We start from the raw sequence: 15739 nt of genomic DNA, 5'->3' as shown, positions 1-15739 counted from the left end.
TAATACTTAATTGATATTCTGCTTACCCATCTTACTCATCTCTCCTATTTTTCTGCTGAGAACACATTTTAATCATGATTATATTACTTGATGAACTGTCAATTAAAATCAGTCATGACAGTTTACTTGTAGTAATATAGATTTTGTAGAAGCAGTTTTGTTTTCCTATTTTTCTTACTTTCTCTTATTTCCACAGAAAGAACATGTTCACTGAATAACTGTACAGTGGCCAAGAGAATCGGAAAAGGAAAAGATGCTACTGTCATCTTTGAGCATTTCAGGAAACCTGTGGATGGATTTGCTCAGGAAAACTGTTCATGCAATACACCTGATTCAGAGATAAAACCTTCTAACTCACATCATTCTAATTCCTATGAAAATGGGCAAAATGGAAACATTTCTATACTTAAAACACATAGTGGACAGACAGAGTACAATTTAGCAAAAAGTGGTGATGCTTCTCAAGTACCTGCACATGATTCAAGTCTTTTATTTATGCCCAGTGATACTACAGAAAATGTTAGTGGTGACCTCTTGTTAAATTGGACAGATCTTAAAAATATTTTAAGTGGCTTTTTCCCCCTTCACAACAATATTGGCTCAAGCACAGTTACTACTTCAAAACTCATAAAAGACCCAAGACTAACGAGAAGAGAAGAAAGCATAGAAAAACAGAATAATAAAACAAGTTTAAATGAGATAATGGCATTTGAGAAGAGTTTAGATACTGGTAATTCAGAAATAAACTTGTCATCTATGTCAGCTAGTTCTGTGTCCTCATCTGAAATCAACGCTGATAATCATACTGTTTTTACTGATTGTTTGGATGCCCCTTGTTATGAAATTCCTTTTGATGATTCACAATCTCAGATTCATAACAAGTACTATAAGGATTATGATTATGCACCTCAAAATAAAATTACTGTGGCAGGACACTGTAAGGAACAAGACACTTTTCCCTTCCCAATTTCTTTGTCAAACGTAGTTTCCGAAGTTAAGCACCAAAAACACAGTGAGGAAAACATCCAGAGATCTCAACAGAGCATTAACATCAGCCCACTTTTAATTAACCAAAATAACAAGCAATATAACTTCTATGAACCAATGGATGCTTGTACAAAAGACTTCAGAAGTCACATCTTTCAGGAATCACAGTCTTCTAATTTAAAAACGATGTGTCAAACTGATCACCAAATGTCTACAATTTCTCCTTTACAAGAGATAGGAAACATTGATACATGTATTCAAAATATTGATATGAGGAACCATAAAACTGAACCCGAAGACAATTCTAAACATGGAGAAAAGCATAATTTGTGGAAGGAAATTGGTCATTATTTTACTAATGAAACAAAAGCCAGTCCAATAAATAATTACATTTCATTGCACCAAGAATGTAACGAGGGTGGTTCTTCAGGGGAGAACTGTGGTCGAATATTAATTACTCAAGAGTTAGAAATAGCAATATCTTCTACATCTACTACAAAGAGTTTATGTGAACTAGACGATCTAGCCGTGGAATTACAAAACAGTCTTTCTACAAGTGTAGAGAGCCTTTTGCAAAATCATCCTCAGAACACTTCAGAGTATGAAAATAATAACATTCATACAAGTTTTGTCGTTTCTCAGAAACAAATAGAACTTAAAAGGGATAAAGATCAAAATTGTGTTAGCATTATAACTGATGCTCTCCAGGAAGCAAAAGACATTTCCCCGTCCAGTGAACTACTAATTGATAGAGTTCTTTCATCTCATGGCATTGAAACAATTCACAGTGATTTCAATTATAATATAACTAAAGAACATGTATGGGTCCGTAAGGAAAATGAAAATGAGCTGGTGTCATTAGAGGACAATCATAAAGATTCCAAAGGTAGTCCTCATATTGAAGATAAAGGTCAAGATAACCCTCTTTTCTGTGATAACATACAACAGCTGAACAATGCTACACCCCTGAATATTTATTTAAAAGAACAAGAAAATAAAAATAAAGCTAATGAGGAAGCTATTGCTTCATCTACAGAGGACAACATAGAGAACATATGTGGAGATGGGCAGCAGATTTTTCATACAAACAAAACTTTTACCAATGAAGATGAAAGGAGGGAGAATGAAAATTGCAACAATGTAGAAATTATAATTTCTGAACAATTGTCTACTACATTTAACATGACCTCAAATGCTGAAGTACAAATAGCTAGTGCTACTATACCTGAATTCACAAATCATGAAGCGCACCAAGGATACCTGTTTAAAGAAGCTTGTTCACCTGAGAGTCCAGATTTTGGTTTGTTAGTAAAACCTAGACTGTTGGGTTGTGAAATTGATAAGGATAAAAATATATTACAAGACTCATTTCATGAATTCATAATAAATGAGAACTTGGCTATTCAAAGTTTAGAATTGGAAAATGAGATTGAAATAGAAACAGAAGAGTATGATGATGCTTTTTTGTGTCAACAAAATACACATTGCCATGGAAATGTGCTTAGTGAAGAACTCTTTGAGGCTTTGACGTCTCGTATCGATTGGGAAGCTCTATTTGGAAGCAGTAACAGGGAGGCAGAGACATTGAAAAACACCACAAAAAGGGAGAATACAGGTCAGCATTACTCTGAGAAAAATGACTGTTTTTATTCTTCCACACAAAACACCAAAGCAGAGCATCTCAACCCAGTTTTACTTCCAGATCTACAGATTAGAATTACTAATACATTTAGGCCAGAATTCAGTCACACTGCTGACTCCCATGCATTGAAAGACAATATTTACAAAGGCATAATTGAATCCACAGAACCAGAAATAAATGAAGAAGAAAAGGTACCAGGATTAAGAATTTATTGCCAGTCTTTTGGTGAAATTTTTGATTACCCTTGTGAGGATAAATTTGATACCATAACACAAGAATCGGGGCTTGTTAGTGAATCTGAAACTTCCCCTTCTTTTCAATTAAGTCAGAATATACACATGAATCACGTGTCTGAAAACCAGAACGGTGTATCTTTGTTTTTTGAATCTTCAAGGGTTGAAACAGTAAATAATGGAAACAGCGGTTCCTTTTCAGAATTAAAAATGGACTGTAATGGTACCAGAAGTAAAACACACATGCAGCCAAGAATTAGTAAAAGAATGCTACAGACGTCTCTTAGGGACCAAGACATATCACATAAAGCTTTAAGAAGTCATGAAATGTATGGGAAAAAGAGGAGATTAACTAGTCCAGATTCATATGAATATTTTTCTTCATTATCCCAAGGACGAATTAAAACATTTTCACGGTCAGAAAAGGACATCAGGAATGTCCTCAATGTTTTAAACAGTGAAGCATCTTTATGCAAAAGCAAACGTCTTTCCAGAAAACTTGACAGAGCTGTTCTTCACTTAAAAAAAGCTCATAGAAGAGTTCACACATCCTTGCAAATAATAGCTAAAGTGGGAGTAAAAAAAAAAGGCCCCTTACCAAAATCATATGCAATAATGTGCAATAATTTCTGGGAAAGTTGTGACCTTGAAGGTTATAGTTCTGTTTATGAAAGAAAATATTCCACTAAGCATTTTTTTCCAAAAAGAAAAGATGACAAAGGTGAGAAAAGAGCTTTAGAATTTCATGTTAATAAATCATTAACTCATGTGTCAAAGCCTAAGTCCTATAAAAGAAATGGAGAGAGAATCACAGAACACCTTTCTAAAAAAAAGGTTTCCAGCACTGTTTCTAGGTATCATACCACTATTCACATGAAAGAATTTTGTGGTCAAGAACAACATCCTGAATCACAGTTGTGCCTATCCTCCACATCCCAAAATACAAGTCTATCAGCTTATAATAGCAACATGAAGTTATCAGGATCATCAGAACTTCAGCCTTTTTCTGGAAAAACTGGATGCCTGTTTTCACCAGACCACCTAAATGAGAAGTTACCTAAAAAGGAAATTCAAATTGATGAAAACCTTTTATCTAACGTATGTAAGTATGAAAAACTTGAGAACCATTCAACACAGAATATAACAAAAGAAAGAAATTTTATGGCTAGTGAACTAACAAATAAAAGTAGCTCAGTATCTTTAAGTTGCATAAAAGAAAGTGTAAGTGTTAACAGTGACAGAAACTGTAATGAAACTCATGTAGCTCACACAGAGGTGGAAACTGATGTACTTATTTCAGTCTCAGAATCAGATGCAAATCACTTATTAAATGTTGATCTCTACAAGCCAATTACCAGTTCATCTGATTGTAAAAGAAACCTTGAGGTAAATTTTCCTCTAGAAAAATGTATGGCTCCTCTTAAGAGCTCTAAACAGAACATTTTCATAAGAAACTTACTTGCAGATTCATTAAACCCAACGCTGATAGCAACCAAAAAGTGTAACAGTATTCCTCGGTTGTTTTCATCTGCTCTAGTGACAAACAGTGAGGGGAAATCTTCTAAATCATATTTAGATAAACAGACATTTTTTGCAACATCCACTACTGTATCACATTATCAGCAGGAATGTGGTGAAAATGAGATTCTAAAGACAGAGCAATGCTCGTCAAATAACTGTTTCCAAATAGATGGGAATGACACAGATGTTACTGAGAACTCCAACTTAGATCTAACATCAGTAATGGAAGGAAATAAAAATGATGGGGAAAATACAATGAAGAGCCTATTTTCCAATGATGGTTTTCTTCTCCTAACAGATAATATAAAGCATTCTTCTTCACAACAATGTATTGCAAAGAAAAACATTCAGGATAGAAAAATGTGGAAAGTTAAACAAGCAGAAAAAACAAAAGATTTCATTGGAGATGTATGCTACAAAAAACACATGACTGAAGAATCATCTCTTAAGACTGAGGACAAAAACCAAAGGAAGAACTTAGAACAAGAAGAATCCTGCTTAAGTGATACAGCAATTAAAAATAACATGAGTGAGTCTCATCTAAGCATTAAAAATACCCCCTCTTCTAAGGCATTGTCTGTGAATAACATAGTTCCTCATCTATTTAACAAAAGAAAGAGAGACTTGAAAGTTAAAGTCAACAATGAGTCTCAGTCTGATTCAACAGTGCATTCAAAAAGAACCTATAATTTCAAACCAGGTATTATAGGAATTAATCACATGCCTATTTTGCATGCCCACTCCGAAACCTCTGAAGTCACTACTCATCAGAAGAAGCCTATATCATACATGAATGAATTGAAAGAAAATCATTACCCTGCTAATTATACTGGTCTCGTAGCTAAGCTATCTCAAATTTTGCAGAGGGCAGATGAAGCATCGTCTTTGCAGATTCTACAGGAAGAAACTAAGGTTTGTGAAAATATTCTCCCTTCGCTTATTGAAGCTTTTGAAAGAAACCAAGGATGTTCACTTGAGCAAATCTTGATTTCACGAGAACTGTTGATACAACAAAACCTGTGGAATAATTGTAGAAACAAATTAAAGCCATGTGCTATTGACTCTTTGGTAGAACTCCAAATGATGATGGAAACTGTTCAATTCATTGAAAACAAAAAAAGACTCTTAAGAGATGAACCAACATTTCGAAGCTTGCTTTGGTATGATGAGACACTGTACAGTGAGCTGCTTGGTGGACCGCGTGGTTATCAACAACAATCCAATTTTTATCCTGCTTTTCAAGGGAGATTAAAATATAATGCCTTCTGTGAGTTGCAGAAATACCATGATCAGTTGATTGAATTGTTTGAAGAAACAAAAAGGGAAGGAAATTCATACTATGCATTCTTAAAATACAAACGACAGATCAAAGAGTGTGAAGCAATAATGAAACATTGTTCTGATTGTTTTGACTTCACACTTTCAGTCCCATTTACCTGTGGTGTTAACTTTGGCGATAGTTTAGGAGACCTAGAAACCTTAAGAAAAAGTACTTTAGAGTTGATCAGTGTGTACAGGAACTCTCCTAAAGTTCATTTGTATCCAGGAAAACAAGACCACCTATGGATTATCATAGAAATTATCTCCTCAAAAGTTAATTTTATCAAAAGCAGTGAGGAACTGAGTATTAAAATGTCCCTTTATGGCCTGGAACATATATTTTTTGACACTGCTAAGAGTATTGTTTGGGAAGAGAGAAGACAGTCTCTAAAAAAATACTCAAGAAAAAAATATAAAGAAATGCTACTGAATATTAATCAAGAGGCTTTTTCTGAATTGCAGAAGATATATGATACTTTGTCTAAAGATTTAAGCAGTGAACAAATTTACAGTATTGGACCTGATGAGGATACCATGATTTCATGCAAAACATCAGATAATCTAATGAATAATGCAACAATTAGTATAGAAAACTATAGGTTTAAGAGTACTTTGCTTTCACACCCAGATATTTGTTGTATTAGTGAAATACTGGATCAAGCTGAATTTGCAGACTTTAAAAAATTACAGGAACTCACTTTGAGATGTACTAGTCACTTAGAAATTTTAAAAAAGTACTTTCAAATGTTGCAAGAAGATAACATAGATAATATTTTTATCACAGAAGAAAATGCTTTGGACATGATGAATACCCACAACCATGGGGCTGTAATTTTAAAACCTGAAGCTATTGAAATATATATTGAAATAGTTATGGTTTTGGAAACAATGCATTTTCTGAAAAACTCAATGGCAATAAAACAAGACAAGCCAAGGTTTCGAGGTATGCTTTGGTTTGATTCATCACTTCTTCCTGAGCTGGTTAATTGTCAAGAAAAAATGGCTAATTTTTCATTTCTTAAAGATAATTCAACAGATTGTCTCTGGAAAGTGATAGATACTGCTATTTCTGAACTTAAGAAAGATTTAGATATTATCTACAAATACGATGAAGCTGTTAACTGTTCATATGCTCTTCATTTGCTCTCAAGAGAACTTGAAGAAGTTTCAGAAATAAAAAAACTTCTAAAGAATTGTAAGTGTTCCATCTCCACATATATTAACTTTGTACCATGTATAGCATCCATAAATTATGGAAGCACACTGACAGAGTTAGAATACAACTACAGTCAGTTTTCTACACTGCTCAAAAATATAATGGCTTCTCCTCGGAAAGACTTAGGAAAAATGGCCCATATTATGAAAGTCATGAAAACTATTGAACATATGAAGATTATTTGTACTAAAAATGCTAAATTAGCCATTTCCTTTATCCTGTGCCAAATGCTGTGTAACAAAAAGAAAGCTTCCCAGTTGAAGAAAAAAGGAAATATGAATATTCATATTCCAAAACATGGAAAGAGCAAAAACAAACCCAACACTTGTATGAATGTGCCCTCAATTCCAGAGTGCATATTCAAAAACATTTCAAATTCCCCTAAAAAACGACCTGTTGTAGACATATATGAAGACTCTCAGGAACAAAAGAAAAACACTATTCTTACCAGTTTTAAAAAGCAAAAGGTAAGAATGTTTTAAACAAAACCTACATAAGTATTCTTTTTGAGAACAAGTCTACTTTATAAGCAAACTATATTAAAGAATTGTAAAAACTGAGAATGCTTTGAATTTTGCCTTGAAAAATATATTTACAATTTAAAATACTGGATTAAACAGTTTATGTTATCTTTAAAATGATGTCAATGTTGACTTTCAATTCATGATTCTGTGTTTGGAAAGAATATCTTGCAAATGTCTGGTTTTTAAAGTTACAGTTTAAAATGAGCTATTTAATTTAGAAAACATTGCATGAAAGTATATGAATTTTAACAGCTTCTTAAGGGAAAGTGTGGTTATGAATGGGGTTAAGTGAATGGCCAAGTATTTATTGAGTAGCTTCTGTACAGCAAGTTTATGCCCACGTAGAGAATATTAAGAGCTGTCCAGTGTAGTCCTGTTCTTCACTGTTAGCTAGTGGGACAAATAACACAAATATTTTTAAATTGATGATTATCAAAGAATTCAAGGAACTTCTATCTAAATACACTTTATCAAATTTTATATCACATTTATTGACAATGTTCTAAGGGTTACATAAATAACCATTCATTATAAAAGCTTTCTGTTGTTGTTGTTGTTAAGTGCTGTCAAGTCAGTTCCGACCCATAGCAACCCTGTATAGGGTTTCCAAGGAGCAGCTGGGTGAGCTTGAATTACCATCCTTGTAGTTCAAATGACTTTGCAGTCTGGCACATTAACCCACAATGCCACACAAGGACTCCGTGTAGTGCTATCTAAATGTAAGGGAACTGAGAAACAAAAAGGTTAAAGTTTTCAAGGTCACAGAGTTAGTAAATAGGAGAACCAGAATCTATAACCAGATAGTGTAGCTCCAAAGCCTGTGCTTTCATTTGCCCTTACCCTCTTCCCAGTAACTTTTTGAGACTTTTCCAGCTCAGAAATTCTCAAAAAGAAGAAATTAAAATCTTCAAATGAAAAGCAGGATTCCTTCTTTGCCTGCTTGTGCTTTCTAAGTCTAATTATATTGGTTATATTAGTTCTAGAGACCAGAAAATAAATCATTTATTGAACTGGGTTTACTGGGAAATGCTTAACAACAAACACATATAAACATACTTCCAAAACACAAGAGCATAAGTTGTGTATGCCTTATCAGGAGTCAAGTGAGGTTTATAGGTATTATGAATGAAAGAAAAAATGAAAGCTTAGACAATTAGGAAGATTTAGTTCTTGGAACACAGACTTTTCCCTTAAATGATCAGAAAGTATCAAGATGAAGGTAAAAATGAAAAAGACATTTCAATTTTGGAAAATAATGTGTAATGAAAAGCATAACGAATGCTTATTGACATTTGAAAGATGAATGTAAGTCAGGAACAAAATTCTAATACATAGGACAAATGTAAGCTAACGATGAAAAATTAAGTGTTGAGTTCTGACTCATGTTGTTATTAGGTGCCATCAAGTTGTACCGACTCATAGCTACCCTATGCACAACAGAACGAAACTGCCTGGTCCTAGGCTAACCTCACAATTGTTGCCACGCTTGAGCCCATTGATGCTGCTACTTTGCCAATCCATCTCTCTGGTGGTCTTCCTCTTTTTCTCTTACCAAATAATGATATCCTTCTCCAGCAACTGGTTCCTCCTGACAATATGTCCAAATACGAGAGAGCACTCTGGCTGTACTTCTTCCAACATAGATCTGTTGGTTCTTTTGGCAGCCCATGGCACTTTCAATATTCTCCTCCAACACCATAACTCAAAATCGTCAATTCTTCTAAGGTCTTCCTTATTCATTGTCCAGCTTTCACATGCGTATGGGGTTATTGAAAATACCATGGCTTGGGTCAGGCACACCTTAGTCCTCAAGCTAACATCTTTGCTCTTCAACACTTTAAAAAGGTCTTGTGCAGCATATTTGCCTAATGCAATACGTCGTTTGATTACTTGACTGCTGCTTTCATAGCAACCCTATATAGGGTTCCAAGGCTGTAAATCTTTGTGAGAGCAGAAAGCCTCATCTTTATCCCATGGAGCAGCTGGTGAATTCCAGCTGCTGACCGTGTGGCTAGCAGCCCAACATGTAACCCACTATACTGCCACTGTTCTTTCTTTTGTAGAATAAGAAAGGAACATTTGTATTTGACAGAAACTACTTAAAGAGTTAATAGTACTTACTGGTTTACTAAGAAAGGCATAGAAGAGAGACCGTCATAAATGTGCTTCAAAATTGGCTTTAAGGTATGAGGAGACGAATAATGTTGCACATTTTCTTCAAAAAATAAAAAATATGGGAATTCTAGCAGAGCCACTAGTTTTAGGGGAGGAAAACATTAAGTTTAGCTTTAGATAGTGCCACAACAATTGTGAATTAAGATATTAAAATAATAAAGCTTTATATTATTGCCACTTAAATTATTGCCAATTAAAATTTTATTTGTGTCTTTTAAACATAGGTTGATATGAAAGATGTCACAAAAATCAATAAAGAGAAGGCAACATTCAAGCCTCCAAGGTAGGAATTGCTATCAGTCTCACCTTAAGAAAAACTAAGCAAAAATGAGCAAATATTAAAGGATACGAATAAAACAATGATTATTTTAACAGTTAAAATACATGTAACTGTATGTTCTAACAGTTATTTAAAAATGAGGACAAGTATCGGCTAAATATAGAGAATAAGGTTGTTTCATATTATAAAATGTCAAGTATTGGCCGGAGAAGTGTGAACGTCTTTCTGTAAGTATTGAAAGGCAGTGTAATGTGAAATTTGGTTTTTGACGATATAAAAGGTAAGGAGATTTTGAATAAAGTTAGAAGAAGTCAGTCGGTCTGACAGACCCAGGGCTTAGAAAGGGTGTTGTTTTATGGAATAATTAGGGAAATTTGTGTTTGACCGATGTTACTTAAAGGATTGGGATTAATGACTGGTTTAATGAAAAGATGTTTAAACCTTTGGATTTTACAAAAATATCAAACCCATTGTTGTTAAGTTGATTCTAACGCATGGCAGTCCCATGTCTTACACAGTAGAACTGTGTCCTAAGTTTTTGAGAAGGCAAGACTGTAATCTTTACAGCAAGATCACTAAACCTTTCTTTCATAGCACCACTGGGTAGGTTCAAACCACCAGCCGTTGGCACAGTTTGTTATAGGGACCTATTACAGACAAGCCATATTTCAAAATTGGTTATATTTTTTATATTTAACCAATGTAAATATCAAGAGATATAAAGTCACCAACTTATATAACTAAGTAGAAACATTAGTACAAAGAGTATAATGTATGCATGCTATAAATATACTACTGTTTCATAAAAAGAATATTTTAGCACCATAAGGCTGACAGTTCAAGTCCTCATAGGTGCCTCAGAAGAAAGGCCTGGCAATCTGCTTCTGAAAAACCAGCTGTTGAAACCCCTGTGGCGCACAGTTCTAGTCTGATACACATGGGGTCGTTGTGACCAGAAGCAACTCAGTGGCACCTGGTTTACCCATTTTAAATTGCCAATAGAATGAGAAAAATGTAAATCTAAAGAATTCCTAATGAATAAAAATTTCAAATAGATACTTCTGTTATGTGAAGCTGTATACTTAAAGTTGTCTGTATTGTATGTATGTATTACACCTAATAGGACTACAAGATCTCATTCCCAAAGTGAAAACAAAGTAAGACCAAGTTCATCTGACAGTCTGAAAAGAAACCATGTATCTCCAAAAAAGGCGGAAATGACAAGATCACTACCTGGCTCACTTTTACCTTTCAAAGACTTAAAAGACACTTGCACAGCAAAATCAGAAAACAGAATAGATTTAGTTAGTATTTCATCTGACATTTCAGAAGACTTCACAGGGAAACAGAGAAACTTAAATAGCATGAAGGAAAATATGACTTTTAGTACTGCTGCAAAAAAAAGCAATAAGAAAGCATATCCTTTTTATGAAAAATATGGTCAAAAAAGTGCAGCTAACTCATTTTCAAAACACCGTGACACACCTTCAGAGAAATTTCTTCAAATTTCACCAGATCCTGCACAGAAATCTTGTCCATCAAACATTAAACCAGGAACTGAAACTGCTTTCTTGACTGAAACATCAGTGCTCTCAAAGCCTGTTTTTCACTTTGTGAAGGACACCTATACCAATCTAGAAAATAAGGACCATGTCCTTGAACTTCAAGATAATGAAATGTTAAGTTTGTCTTCTGAAAACTCTACATGTGCTAATTCTTCAGAGCTGTTGTTTATTCAGAACAAAATTCCTGCTCTTCAAGTAAACGAAATACAACCTGAAAAATTTGAGTCAGAGGAAAAATGTATGAAAGATACACTGAGCCCCAGTACTATTCCTATTGGAGCATCTGAGAACATAAACCTCAACCTGAATCAGACAGCAGAGTACATTCTTTCTGAACAGCAGAGTAGTGAAAATTCAAAAGCCCTAACTCAGAATGCTGCCATGCATTGGAATGGACTTCCACAGTCTGCATGTACCCCAATGTATAATTCTTCTCAACATTCATTTGGAATGTCATATCCTTGCTATGCTTTATGTATTTATCATTACAGTAACATCAATGGCAGTTCCATAACCCAGACATACCAAGGGATAACATCTTATGAAGCCCAAGCACTTCCTTCTGGGATGTTGACTACAGTTGCAAGCTCTGTCCAAAACACACATTCTAATCATTTTTACTCTCAATATTTTGGTTATGTTGCTGAAGAACCACAAACCAATGACTTTATGCCCATGAGTAGGTATTTTCAATCTCCAATGCCAACTCCTCCTTATAATTTTCAGCAGCCAATTTTTCTGCAGTCTGCTTCCCGTCAAGCTGCACACCCTTGCCCTCCTAATCCTGGTGTGCTTCCAGAAGTTCCTTGGATTTACGGTGAGTTTCACTAAGGTTTGCTTTTTAACTTTGAAATCCCATACAAGTGATCATGTACAGCAGTCATTTTTCTGTGCAGATTTGTAGAATTTTTCCTGTATTAAGCAGAGTTGAATTACATTATCAGATGGGAATCTAGTTGCCAGCGATATAGAAAAGAGTCCTGGTATGGTGCTGTAGGATTAACGCTGGACTGCTAACCCCAAGGTTTGGCAGTTCAAACCAACCAGCCGCTCCTTGGAAGTCCTATACAGGGTCGTTGTGAGTTGGAACTGACTCCACAGTACTTAACAACAACAATAGCATTAATATGTCCTTCAGTAAAAGTCAACGTTAGATAACAATTAAGTAAACGATAGTTAATCCATGCGGTGAAATATGATACATCCATTAAAAGGCCTATAAAATTTATTAATGATAATTTTTAACTGCATATCATAAAAACTTAACCTATATAAATGAAGAAAGGCTTAGAAATACTGAAAGGAAATATACCAACACTTGTGTACCTTTGGGTGTGTTTGTGTTTTCTATATTTTCTATTATGAACTTAACATTTTGATAATTAAGAAGAAAAATAGTAAAATATCAAGGAGGAAAAAGAGAGTTCAGTCAGATAAACATTAGCCTTTCTTCCGGTCATTTTCTCTGTGTGTATTCTAATAATACTTTGCTGTAGGTGGATGGAGTTAATTGAAATACATTAGTAGAAGAATTTTAAAGTTTGCCACTAAAACTTGAAATTTTTACTCTTTTAAACAGATTTTTGAAATGTCATGATCAGAAAGTAAAGTTTTAAAATTAAATTTAAAGAAGTGTGTATCTACCATAGTTTGAAGCAAGATTTAAAATAACTAATAATTCAGAAAAAAATAAGAGTTAAACAGACATTAACACCCAAAATATTCTACCATCAGATATAAAAATATTAATATCTTTAACATAGAAATGCAAGAGAATTTCTTGTAAAATGCTGTTTCAGAATCCTGGATACTCTTACAAATGGATAAGTAGAACAAATTAACTGAGAAGTCATTTACCTGAATTAGACAGGAAGCAGCAGCTGGTTAAATTAACGTTATTCTCTTTCTAATTATGAAATCTGATCATGTCAGCAGCCCTGCATTGAAAATCCCCACTGGTTCCCTATGACCTGTAGAATAAAATTCAAGTACTTTAGCTTACAATTCAGGGCCATTCACAATTCTGTATATCCTGTCTCATTCCCCACCACTTCTGTACTCACATTGAATTGTTCTGTGCCAATATAACACTTCCTCTAGCACTTCCATAGTATTTTTTATGTGCTTTACTCACATGCTAAGAAGGCATGTGAATATTATGTGATATTGTAATTATGTGTGTACTTTCCCTTATCTCTCTTTCCCATCAAATTAAACAGGACTAGAACATTTATACCTAAAACAGAACCTGGAGAGAACAGTATATGATTTAGCTTTTTCCTTTATAATTAATTTTATACTACTGCTATAGTGATAAATGCATCAAACAAAGTGAATATGGCAAACCTATGGATTAAAGTAGATGCTTTAATTCCTGAAATAGGAAATCTTGATATAATTGTTTCACAAACTATCTCATATCATCTATTCTGGTAAGCTGTTGATGATACTAAAAGATGGTTGGAGGGCATATCCAGCTTTAACTTTCAAGATATTGATACCCTTGGGTTATTTTAACCAAAACCAAACCTCCTGCCATTGAAGCAATCCTGAATCATAGCTGCTCTATATAGAGTTTCTAAGGCTGTCATCTTTACAGGAGCAGAAAACCTTGTCTTTTTTCCTCTGAGTGGCTGGTGGGTTTGAATTGGCAACCTTGTGGTTAGCAATCCAGTGTTTATCATACAGCATCACAGGTCTCCTTTGTTGTTGTTAAGTGCCTTCAAGTTACTTCTGACATATAGCGACCCTGTATAGAACCTCCAAGGAGCAGCTGGTGGATTTGAACTGCTGACCTTGGTGCTTCACAGTCCAGTGCTAATCCTAGAGTGCCATACCAAGAGTGTTACATTAGTCGTGTGAAAACAAAAGAAAGCAAAACTATTCTAATTAGTATGCAATTGCTCTGTTACAAACACATCTTTCTGTTTTCATGAGTGTTTTTATAATCCTTAACACCTCTCACACTCAGCCTGCATTCCTTTAAAGACATAAACAAATCCTTATGACCTATTTGACACTGTTTTGCTCATAATGCTTGTGTATTCAACATCAGAAAGTGGAACCAAAGGAAAGGGCTTCATTGAGCCCTGTGTGCCAGAAACATTACACTATTTACTCCATTTAATTCTCTTAGGATACCTGAGAGAGATGTGGAGATATTACTGTTCTTAGACAGATGAGGAAATTACTCCTTGGAAAGCCTTAATTTTCTCAGGATCCCATGGCAAATGAAGGGCCACAGGTGTGTGGTTTCAACTCCTGATTTCTTTGGCTCTGACTTCAAGATCATGTTCTCCCACTATGCTATTAGGATACAATTAGTCTTTATCATTAACTTAGTTCAAATCTTTGTGGTTTTTTTCTTCTAGCTCCATGGCAACAAGAATCCTTTCAGCCAGGACACTGAAAATAATTTTCTGTGTATTGAAATAAAGGAGATTTAACAGAATTTTCCATGATTGTTTTGTTTTGTTTTTACTTAATATACTTTTTATTTTAACATTGAACATTTAAAAATGTATGTAATGTAATGTATGTAAATGTGGTAGGAAATATAAATCATAACTCTTTATACAATCTTTAAATGCAACAGTGTACCACATAAGTCAACAGGAAATCGGTTTGTAATATCTGAATATAGGCTATTATTTTTAATACCTACTTAGCCATCAGAAACATTAGCACAGTATTTTGAAATTTATTTTTTTTAATGTTACTATCAGTAAAGATTTTCTTTGAGATTATTCTAATGATGTTACACCAGTAAATACAGCATTTGCTATGATTAAGATTAAGGAGCAGTAGTAAAGTCTTCATGAGAAAAGTTTTTGTTTCTGATATTTTTAATATTTACATTGTGCCATTGGATTTAGATGAAGGTAAGAAATTATTTTACAATTGTCATTAGACCAGTGATTTGATCATTCTTGACATGTTATTGTGATTTTGTGATTTATAATTCTGTTGTGCGTGACATGAAAAATTTCATTTTCAATATTTTGTTATTTTCATTTATAAAATGTTCTTAATAGAGAAACTTGCTTGCATATTTAAGTATTTTTGAGTAGATATTTTTTTAAATTATATGTTTGATGCATTTTTAGTTCATTATACTGAAACTAAAACACATTTAACACCCTTATATTTTATAACACCTTTTCTAAAAGATTATTATGTCTTTTATATTTGTACTTCACAATTTAAGTGATTTTTTTAAATGATTTTGTAGCAAAAGAAGAATATAATATCTTTAGCTTATGTTGTTAGTTAAATT

General features: G+C 33.9%; 1 protein-coding gene across 1 annotated transcript; it reads left to right on the top strand.

Annotated features, from left to right (window-relative positions):
• Positions 1-495: 495 nt before the first annotated feature.
• TEX15 (testis expressed 15) lies at positions 496-14872 on the top strand. Its single transcript, XM_006834525.1, has 4 exons — positions 496-7386; positions 9843-9901; positions 11022-12280; positions 14835-14872. The coding sequence occupies exons 1-4, from the start codon at positions 496-498 to the stop codon at positions 14870-14872; spliced, it is 8247 nt and encodes a 2748-aa protein (XP_006834588.1).
• Positions 14873-15739: the final 867 nt, after the last annotated feature.

This window comes from Chrysochloris asiatica, unplaced genomic scaffold (genome assembly GCF_000296735.1).
Source record: "Chrysochloris asiatica unplaced genomic scaffold, ChrAsi1.0 scaffold00011, whole genome shotgun sequence".
Classification (NCBI taxonomy): domain Eukaryota; kingdom Metazoa; phylum Chordata; class Mammalia; order Afrosoricida; family Chrysochloridae; genus Chrysochloris; species Chrysochloris asiatica.
This window is presented reverse-complemented; position numbering and strand designations above follow the sequence as displayed.